Source organism: Lottia gigantea (genome assembly GCF_000327385.1).
Source record: "Lottia gigantea unplaced genomic scaffold LOTGIsca_95, whole genome shotgun sequence".
Lineage (NCBI taxonomy): Eukaryota > Metazoa > Mollusca > Gastropoda > Lottiidae > Lottia > Lottia gigantea.
Window position 1 is genome coordinate 150862 of NW_008711088.1, and position 11312 is coordinate 162173.

Here is an 11312-nt window from a genome sequence, read left to right on the forward strand (position 1 = left end):
AAATAAGGGAACCCATCTTTAACTGTAAACCTAAGTTGTTATCCATGGTAAAATCAATACCAAGAGGTTTGACCAAGGACCAGCTGGTAGAAAGGATCCTTGTGAACCTAAGTTGTTATCCTTGTAAAATCATTACCAAGAGGTTTGACCAAGGACCAGCTGGTAGAAAGGATCCTTGTGAACCTAAGTTGTTATCCTTGTAAAATCAATACCAAGAGGTTTGACCAAGGACCAGCTGGTAGAAAGGATCCTTGTGAACCTAAGTTGTTATCCTTGTAAAATCATTACCAAGAGGTTTGACCAAGGACCAGCTGGTAGAAAGGATCCTTGTGAACCTAAGTTGTTATCCTTGTAAAATCATTACCAAGAGGTTTGGTCAAGGACCAGCTGGTAGAAAGGATCCTTGTGAACCTAAGTTATTATCCTTGTAAAATCATTACTAAGAGGTTTGACCAAGGACCAGCTGGTACAAAGGATCCTTGTGAACCTAAGTTATTATCCTTGTAAAATCAATACCAAGAGGTTTGTGAGACAAACTGGTATTTTTCCAAGTCATTAGAACACCTCTACTTTCTATTCATACAAATATTAGCATTTTCATTTTCATAAATAAAAATAAGGCAACCCATCTTTAAAAGATAAAAAATAAGAAATTTAAACGATATATTTACTCTAATAAAAGTATTTCTAAGGGAAGAATACCAGACTGTGAAAGATAGAGTTATTATTTGTAATAGAAATATTGATTTATTTAGATTGTAAAATAGTTGATGGGTTATTGATAAAGGTCAACACGATACAATACACTGATTCAAGCTGTCATGTTCTTGTGTGATAATAGAAGGCATGTTTCTGATACACAATCCTCATCAGGACAGTTAGTTTGTATATGGTACACTGATTCAAGCTGTCATGTTCTTGTGTGATAATAGAAGGCATGTTTCTGATACACAATCCTCATCAGGACAGTTAGTTTGTATACACTGATTCAAGCTGTCATGTTTCTTGTGTGATAATAGTAGGCATGTTTCTGATACACAATCCTCATCAGGACAGTTAGTTTGTATACACTGATTCAAGCTGTCATGTTCTTGTGTGATAATAGAAGGCATGTTTCTGATACACAATCCTCATCAGGACAGTTAGTTTGTATATGGTACACTGATTCAAGCTGTCATGTTCTTGTGTGATAATAGAAGGCATGTTTCTGATACACAATCCTCATCAGGACAGTTAGTTTGTATACACTGATTCAAGCTGTCATGTTTCTTGTGTGATAATAGTAGGCATGTTTCTGATACACAATCCTCATCAGGACAGTTAGTTTGTATACACTGATTCAAGCTGTCATGTTTCTTGTGTGATAATAGAAGGCATGTTTCTGGTACACAATCCTCATCAGGACAGTTAGTTTGTATATGGTACACTGATACAAGCTGTCATGTTTCTTGTGTGATAATAGAAGGCATGTTTCTGATACACAATCCTCATCAGGACAGTTAGTTTTGGATATAGATTAACTTTCCAATACAAGACTAAATGTTAGCTAATTGACTAGAGCTCATCTCATGCTGTTGGCAAGTGTTTCAAATACACAACCCTCATCAGGACAGCTAGTTTAGAAATAGAGGTTAACTTTCTAATATAGGACTTAATGTTAGCTAATTGACTAGAGCTCATCTCATACTGCTGACATGTTTCAGATACACAATCCTCATCAGGACAGCTAGTTTTAGAAATGGGACTTAATGTTAGCTAATTGACAATCATCATCAGGAAAGCTAAAAAAAAAAAAACCTTCAAGGGATAATTTTCAATCAGATGTCTGTGGTTCTTGTTAAAGAGATTGTAAAGAGGTTTTCTATATTTTTTCTGTGTATCAAGGACACTGATAGCATCAATTTACACCATTCTAATTTTCAATCAGACGTCTGTGGTTCTTGCAATTTCACTAAAACTAAGCATTTTATGACATCACTAATGCAAAACTGTTAATAACATGAAAGGACCTTTGATATAATGAAGGGAAATGATTTTAAGTTTGATTTTGTAATAGAAATAGAATTGATTTTGATATTAAAACAGTTTGGGAAATGAAATGAATGGAGTTTTACTTCCTACTTTTCTGCACCATGTGGGCTAATGAAGACCGTCAACGCCATGCAGGGTGCTATGAGGGAAATTTTGCCAGGACAACGTCATAAGCCTGCTATTTTTCGCTTTCCAACTGTCGAGGGATCTTTAACGTGCACAGCCTGTAGCACGGGGCCTCGGTTTATTGTCCCACCGAACGACTAGACGGTTTTCCAAATCAGTCCCTCTTACCTGCATCACTGACAGGGGGAAACCGGGTTGAAAAATCTGAAGGTATTATCTCGACCTGTGCTAGGATTGAACCCTGGACCTTCAGGTTAGCAAGCAAGCATCTAACTCACTGACACGGGGAAACCAGGTTGAAAAATCTGAAGGTATTATCTTGTCCTATGCCAGGACCTTTAGGTTAGTGAGCAAGTGTCTAACTCACTGAGCCACCACTGCTCCTTTGAAATAAGTAAAGATATTTGATATATAAGTATATTGGTCAATATATGGTAAAAGGGGGCTATCACCAACCTGCTCTGTTGAAAGTTAATATGGAAATTTAAAACTTGTATATCTTTATCTATTGTTTTAAATATGTATTGTATTACTTACCGAAATAATATCTTGACAATCTGCCAAGTTAATTACAAACCATAATCACGGCTAGTTATTATAAAGGGATTGTAAAGAGGTTTTCTAAATTTTTTATGTGTATCAGGGACACTGATAGCATCAATTTACATCATTCTAATTTTCAATCAGATGTCTGTGGTTCTTGTTAAAGAGATTGTAAAAAGGTTTTCTAAATTTTGTATGTGTATCAGGGACACTGATAGTATCAATTTACATCATTCTAATTTTCAATCAGACGTCTGTGGTTCTTGTTAAAGAGATTGTAAAGAGATTTTCTAAATTTTGTATGTGTATCAGGGACACTGATAGCATCAATTTATACCATTCTAATTTTCAATCAGACATCTGTGGTTCTTGTTAAAGAGATTGTAAAGAGGTTTTCTTAATTTTTTATGTGTATCAGGGACACTGATATCATCAATTTACATCATTCTAATTTTCAATCAGACGTCTGTGGTTCTTGTTAAAGAGATTGTAAAAAGGTTTTCTAAATTTTGTATGTGTATCAGAGACACTGATAGCATCAATTTACATCATTCTAATTTTCAATCAGATGTCTGTGGTTCTTGTTAAAGAGATTGTAAAAAGGTTTTCTAAATTTTATATGTGTATCAGAGACACTGATAGCATCAATTTGTACCATTCCAATTTTCATGGTCTGTGATTCCTACAATTCCACTAAAACTAAGTGTTTTATGATGTCACCCACGTGAAGATCTTACATAATGCAAACAAATTTTGCGCGTGTTATGTCATAAAACATTTAGTTTTAGTGGAACTGCAGGAATCACAGACGTCTGATTGGAAATTAGAATGGTATAAATTTGTACCTTAGTGTCAGAAACAGGAATATTTGAGATAAACTAATCAGTAATAGTGTTTGTAGAATCGTTCAATAGTTCAGTACTTGTTATTGATTATTAGTTATCTTTTATATTGAGGTTGTTTTTATTTCATTGTGAATATAGAAAGTAAAAAGTTATGTTAAAATACATGCCTCTAAAATTGCGACAGCTTTTGTAAAGTGTTTTATTGAATTCATTGTGCACTGTTAGTTTTAAGGGTGAAGGTTTTGACACAAGACATTTTGGTAGAAAAGGGTTAATTGTGTGGCATTTGAGTTCATTTAAGAAGGGATTTTAAAGAGGTTTTCTATATTTTTTATGTGTATCAGGGACACTGATAGCATCAATTTACATCATTCCAATTTTAAATCAGACGTCTGTGGTTCTTGTTAAAGAGATTGTAAAGAGGTTTTCTAAATTTTTTATGTGTATCAGACGTCTGTGGTTCCTGTAATTATAGAAATGCTGAACCGTATTCAGAAGCCATTGTTGCAAAAGGTGCTAATAATATCTAAGGGCCTTTGCGATAGTGACGTCATAAAACACTTAGTTTTAGTGGAATTGTTAGTCGCTGTGAATTTAATTTGTGTTTTGTAAATAGGTAAAAGGGATATCTAAAGTGAAAATACAAATGGATATACTAAATACAAATTAGATTTAAATGGATGTATCAAAAACAAATTGATTCCTAATGGATGTATCGAATACAAATTTAATACAAATGAATGTAATAAATACATTATTTGTTTAGTGAAAAGTTTTATGTGAATTGAAGATACAAATACAAATTGGATACAAATGGATGTATTAAATATGTATTTTGAATTGAATACAAATACAAATTAGATGTACCAATTACAAATGAATGTTTCAAATTATATACAAAATGGTTAGTGGAATTGTTATTCAATTCGAATTTAATTTCTTTGTGTTTTTTAAATAGGTTAAAAGGAAAATATTGAATACAAATTGGATGTAGCAAATACAAATTGGATGTAGCAAATACAAATTAGATGTGGTACCAAATACAAATGAGTGTATCAAATTAATACAAAATGGATGTATTAAATACAAATTAGATGTTCCAAATACAAATGAGTGTATCAAATTAAATACAAAATGGTTGTATCAAGTACAAATTGAATACAAAATGGTTGTATCAAATACAAATTGAATACAAAGTAAATGTGCTCTATAGTGAAATTAGAAATGGATGTGTTATATACTGAAATAAAAACAATATTGTATAACTCTGTTAGTCTGGATATTTCAAATATATTACCCACTTAATCACTGGATTAGTGAGTAGATAATCCTCTTAAGTAGGATTAGTATGGGGACAGGGATTTCTCACAATGCACGAGCACCAATCATTGTAGGATTATCATACACTAAAGGTAAAACACTAAGGATTTTTTATTTTATTTTAAAGGGATACTACCTCTTAGAATGGACATACAAATTGAAATCTCAAACTTGCCTGGTGTCAAAACTATACAACATAATCCCTGATGAATCCCATAAATCCATTGAATTAGTTTTAAAGATTAATTGATGTTTCTAATGAATTATCATGTATTCTTATTCATATCATTATGTTCTTATCGCATGTTCTCATCGCATATAATTTACGTTTTAACCAATCATAAATGTCCATGTATGTACAGTCTGGATAAACAAAAGAAGACTTTGTGACCTTTCTTGATTGACCTTTCTTGATTGGTCACTCATTGGAATTCTGCTGGTAATTCTCTTCTAATTTAGCTAATTATGAATTAATTATGGACATGTGAGACAAACTGGTATTTTTCTCTACTTTCTATTCATATAAGTATTAGCAATGAAAATAAAAATAAGGGAACCCATCTTTAAATTGGTTTAATTTTACAATTTAATAGATTGGCTTATAGCTTTATGAATAGAGAGCTATTCTACTTTAAGATTATCAAGATTATCAACTTTAATTTTAGCTAATCTTGTTGGTTTAAAATTTGGTTTTATAACAGTTTGTTATGAATGAATTTAACTGACCTAGAAAAAGTGCGAGCTACAAGTTTAGCTATATCAATAGAGATATTCTACTATAAAAGGGTTAATTCCACAATCATGATTTTTTCTTTATAGTCTTCAGTAAAGCTTTGATTAACCCTTTAAACGCTGAGTGTAAATAACATAAAACATCATACACTCTTAACCCTTTAAACACTGAGTGTAAATAACATAAAACATCATACACTCTTAACCCTTTAAACACTGAGTGTAAATAACATAAAACATATACCCTTAACCCCTTGAACACTGAGTGTAAATAACATAAAACATCATACACCCTTAACCCTTTAAACACTGAGTGTAAATAACATAAAACATCATATACCCTTAACCCTTTAAACACTGAGTGTAAATAACATAAAACATCATATACCCTTAACCCTTTAAACACTGAGTGTAAATAACATAAAACATCATATACCCTTAACCCTTTAAACACTGAGTGTAAATAAGATAAAACATCATACACTCTTAACCCTTTAAACACAGAGTGTAAATAACATAAAACATTATATACTCTTAACCCTTTAAACACTGAGTGTAAATAACAATAAACATCATATACCCTTAACCCTTTGAACACTGAGTGTAAATAACATAAAACATCATATACCCTTAACCCTTTAAACACTGAGTGTAAATAAGATAAAACATTATATACCCTTAACCCTTTAAACACTGAGTGTAAATAACATAAAACATATACCCTTAACCCCTTGAACACTTAGTGTAAATAACATAAAACACATAATTAAGTAGGGCCTATTTCTTTACGTTTCAACGTTTGGGACTACCGACATGATTGTTTACATTTGAGACCGTCTACTTGATACAATGACTTCAATGAACAACAGCGTCATTGGTTAAAATTACTATGCCTAATGTTTTAAAGCCTCATGAATTTGTATTAGTCTAATGGAAAAAATAATAGCTAATGTAAATATTTGTGAATATTGTGCGCACACCCTCGTAGAAAAGGTGCTTTGAAAAATTTACTTCTTGTAGAACCAGATTTTGGACAGTGTTTCTGAATAGGTTCACTAATATTGTATAATTGCAAATAGAAGGCACCCCCTTTCTGACCCTTAAGTAAATCTGGAAAAATCTGTCCCCCTGAAAAACACACCACAAACTTTGCCACAAAAAAATCAAAAGTTCGATAGCTAATGTAAATATTTGTGTTATATATATAACCACTAGTGTTAATGTTAAAAGGGTTAATACCACAGTCATGTTTTTTCTTTTCAGTGTGTCGTGAGCACCAATTTAAAGATAAATACCTTTTTTATCGATTCGAAGATGATGACGAGGGGATTGGAACGGTTCCGACCAATATTGAGAAGAAAGAAGCCGAAGACAGACTTCCTGATACTGTCCTCATGTTAGCTACGATCGGTCCTGATGCCATGATGAGGATGATTCTTCGAAAACAGTAAGTTTGGAATTTTACATTTTTAGAAAATTTTACAGTGGCTCAATTAAAGAGTTTTTATGTGTATCAGAGACACTGATAGCATCAATTTACATCATTCTAATTTTCAATCAGATGTCTGTGGTTCTTTTTAAAGAAATTGTAAAGAGGTTTTCTATATTTTTTATGTGTATCGGGGACACTGATAGCATCAATTTACACCATTCTAATTTTCAATCAGATGTCTGTGGTTCTTGTTAAAGAAATTGTAAAGAGGTTTTCTATATTTTTTATGTGTATCAGGGACACTGATAGCATCAATTTACATCATTCTAATTTTCAATCAGATGTCTGTGGTTCTTGTTAAAGAAATTGTAAAGAAGTTTTCTAAATTTTTTATATGTATCAGGGACACTGATAGCATCAATTTACATCATTCTAATTTTCAATCAGACGTCTGTGGTTCTTGTTAAAGAGATTGTAAAGAGGTTTTCTAAATTTTTTATGTGTATCAGAGACAGTGATAGCATCAATTTACATCATTCTAATTTTCAATCAGACGTCTGTGGTTCTTGTTAAAGAGATTGTAAAAAGATTTTCTAAATTTTTTATGTGTTTTTTCAGGCCAACAGAAAGAACAAGTGAAGACCTAGAGATAGTATATGAAGAATTACTCCACATCAAAGCTCTTTCTCATCTTTCTACCATGGTTAAACGAGAGTTAGCCAGTGTTCTTATATTCGAATCACATGCAGAAGCCGGCACTGTTTGTAAGTCTTATTAGAACTATTTATTTACTCCTTTATGATTGATATACTTCCTCGTGTGAAAAGTTCATTAACTGCTACCAATGTTTCACCAGTATGTTGTTTTAGATTTCCAGTTTCTTTTGCGGTTTGGATCGTTAGTACTTGGTTTACTTCGGAGGTGGATTTATAATATCATGTTGCCAACAGGATTTATAAAATTAAACAAGTTTGATAATTGTCTCTGATATTTTTATCATCTGTAAGACAGACCATCATCATCCAATCAGATTCATTTTCCTTTCAATTACATGATCTGCATGTGATTATCGACAAGGTGGAAAACGACCGCCTGAAGATTTTTGTGTGCTCGTGCCAGTCGATGAAACTGACAAGACTCCAATATTTAAAAAAAATACACCGGACAAACAAGCGAAAATAATTGTCGGCATAAATATTCAGCTGAAAATTTTTATGCTGGTGATTCGTCGTCAACATGAGGCGGGCAACGAGAGCGAATTTTTTGGGTGTTTTTAAAATTTGTCGCAATTGGCTGATCAATTCGTTTGTCTTGCTTCCAGCATAAGGCTCAAATTATGTCATGTTTTTGGACCAATTGCAACAATTTTTAAAAACACACGAAAAATTCGCTTGTCTGCCTCTAGCATTAAGCTCAAATTACGTCTAATTACTAATTTTGTTTTTTTCAGTATTTAATCAAGATGATGTAAACACTCTAGAAGGCACAATTCTTGATGGATTTTGACGAAACTTGGCATGAAATTTGTCGCAATTGGCCGAAAAATGCATTGTCTTGCTCTAAAAATTTTTTTTTTTTTTCAGTATTTAATCAAGGTGATGTGGGGAAGTCTTGGTATATTATATTAAAGGGATCTGTTAATGTTGTAATTTATGGGAAGGTATAGCTTTAAATTATTATTCTTATTAACATGGTGTATAAACTGCAGCCAAAATATCAAATTACAACTGTGTGGTTTCGGAATTCTGAAATCGAGGTCTATCATATTTTGACAGTTAACTGTATATCTGTGAAATTTCTTTGGGTCAAATAGTTTTTGGTTGCAGTCTCCATATTGAATAAGAACTTTTCTTTAGGAAACCCTTGATCTGGTATGTACGGTTTCATCAAGTTAAACTCTTCAGGGGCCATTCATTTCATTTCTAGTTTGGTCGTAAACACTCTACAAGGCACAATTCTTGACCGATTTCGACGAAACTTGGTATGAGTGTTCGTAATCACCCAAGGATAAACCCTATTGAAAATCAGAAAAATCTAAAAATATTTAGTATTAATTATTGCCCTTGTTCTTGAAAACGCGTTCAATTTTTAGCTTGTAAACACTCTAGAAGGCACAATTCTTGACGGATTTTCATTAAACTTGGTGTGAGTGTTTGTAATCACCCAAGGATGAACCCTATTGAAAATCAGAAGTTATTGCCCTTGTTCTTAAAAATATGATGATATATTTCAGGGTATTGTCTGTACGTTACATGAAGGAGATGATTTTGGTAAATTAGCCTTAGTTAACGATGCTCCCAGGTAAGATGTTAATCTTTTTAATTTGGATACACCTGTAATGACAGTTTACCCTTCTAAAATGTCCAAAAAGTTGTAAAATTTTGTATGTGTATCAGGGACACTGATAGCATCAATTTACACCATTTTAATTTTCAATCAGACGTCTGTGGTTCTTGTTAAAGAGATTGTAAAGAGGTTTTCTATATTTTTTATGTGTATCAGAGACACTGATAGTATCAATTTACATCATTCTAATTTTCAATCAGATGTCTGTGGTTCTTGTTAAAGAGATTGTAAAGAGGTTTTCTATATTTTTTATGTGTATCAGAGACACTGATAGTATCAATTTACATCATTCTAATTTTCAATCAGATGTCTGTGGTTCTTGTTAAAGAGATTGTAAAGAGGTTTTCTATATTTTTTATGTGTATCAGGGACACTGATAGCATCAATTTACATCATTCTAATTTTCAATCAGATGTCTGTGGTTCTTGTTAAAGAGATTGTAAAGAGGTTTTCTATATTTTTTATGTGTATCAGGGACACTGATAGCATCAATTTACATCATTCTAATTTTCAATCAGACGTCTGAGATTTTGGTACATTTCTAGTATTTCTGAAGACTATTTACATATATTCAAGACTCAAATCAACCCCTCAAAATGGCACATCTATCCCTCTGAATGGACTCTTCAAACTGATTATAGACAGTGATGAAAATTGAAAATAAATGAAGTTAGTATTTTGTATTTTGTAGGGCGGCTACGATAGTACTAAGGGAAGATAACTGTCATTTTTTACGAGTTGATAAAGAAGATTTTAATCGTATTTTACGTGTAAGTTTTTATTTACGCTATATTGCAAGACCTCATCTCATGCTGCTGACATTTTTCCTAATATAAAATAAAAATCAGGGCAAGTGTTTTGGAGATATGGTTATGTCCCCTGTCAGTGATGTCGGTAAGAGGGGCTGATATGTAAAAGTGTCTAGTCGTTCAGGTGGGACAATAAACTGAGGCCTCGTGTACTACAGGCTGTACATGTTAAAGAGAGAGAGAAGGAATATGTCGCTGTCCTGACAAAATTTCCCTCATTGCATACTGCATGGTGTTAGCCGTCTTCATAAGCCCAGTAAAACATTTCATTGGCCCACATGGTGTAGAAAAGTAGGACATAAAACTCCATTCATTTCATTTTGAATCCCTAGAAAAACTATATCAGTTATGTATTTATGTAAATTTTTGGGATATTGACCTATTGACCTGACCTATTGACCTTTTGACTTGTAGGATGTAGAAGCAAACACAGTGAGATTAAAGGAACATGGACAAGATGTTTTAGTTTTAGAAAAAATTCCAACTAACGTCAAATCTCAAGATGGTTCTGTCCAGTCACATTACAAGTAAGTATATAAACCACAATGTTTAGGGAGCCACGGTGGCTCAGTGAGTTAGATGCTTGCTTGCTAACCAGAAGGTCCGGGGTTCAATCCCATCATAGGTTGAGATAATACCTTCAGATTTTTCAACCCAGTTTCCCCTGTCAGTTATGTAGGTAAGAGAGGCTGACATGGAAAAAGCGTCTAGTTGTTCAGATGGGACAATAAACCGAAGCCCTGTGTGCGTTAAAGATCCCTCGACAGTTGGAAAACAAAAAAGAGTAGGCTAATGCCACTGTCCTGGCAAAATTTCCCTCATTGCACACTGCGTAGGGTTGTCCGTCTTCATTAGCCCACAAGGAAGCACGGCACACACAAGATTTTACTCAAGACTCTAAACGGCAAGAAAAATCTCCGACCAAAGAATGATAATTTGTAATTAATAATACGTTGTTGTTTTTAAGATATTCTGTAATGGCGGGTACACCAGAGAAAATGTTAGAACATCTTCTAGAAACAAGATTAGATAATAAACAAGATGAAAATTCAGGTAGGGCTATTATTTCATCTTTCAAGACGTTTCAAATACTTTTAGATATAGTCCAGTCAACCATTCAGAGTCTAA

General features: G+C 33.0%; 1 protein-coding gene across 1 annotated transcript in view; it reads left to right on the top strand.

The window, feature by feature from the left end:
- LOTGIDRAFT_135052 (hypothetical protein) overlaps positions 1–11312 on the top strand; it is a gene marked incomplete at both ends in the record, with an annotated part of 51216 nt that overhangs the window by 4620 nt on the left and 35284 nt on the right. Inside the window, 7 exons of the mRNA XM_009068851.1 lie at positions 6861–7044; positions 7648–7793; positions 8613–8689; positions 9263–9330; positions 10067–10145; positions 10599–10711; positions 11152–11287. Of these exons, the coding sequence (XP_009067099.1) occupies positions 6861–7044; positions 7648–7793; positions 8613–8689; positions 9263–9330; positions 10067–10145; positions 10599–10711; positions 11152–11287 (803 nt within the window). The remainder of the gene's footprint in view (positions 1–6860; positions 7045–7647; positions 7794–8612; positions 8690–9262; positions 9331–10066; positions 10146–10598; positions 10712–11151; positions 11288–11312) is intronic.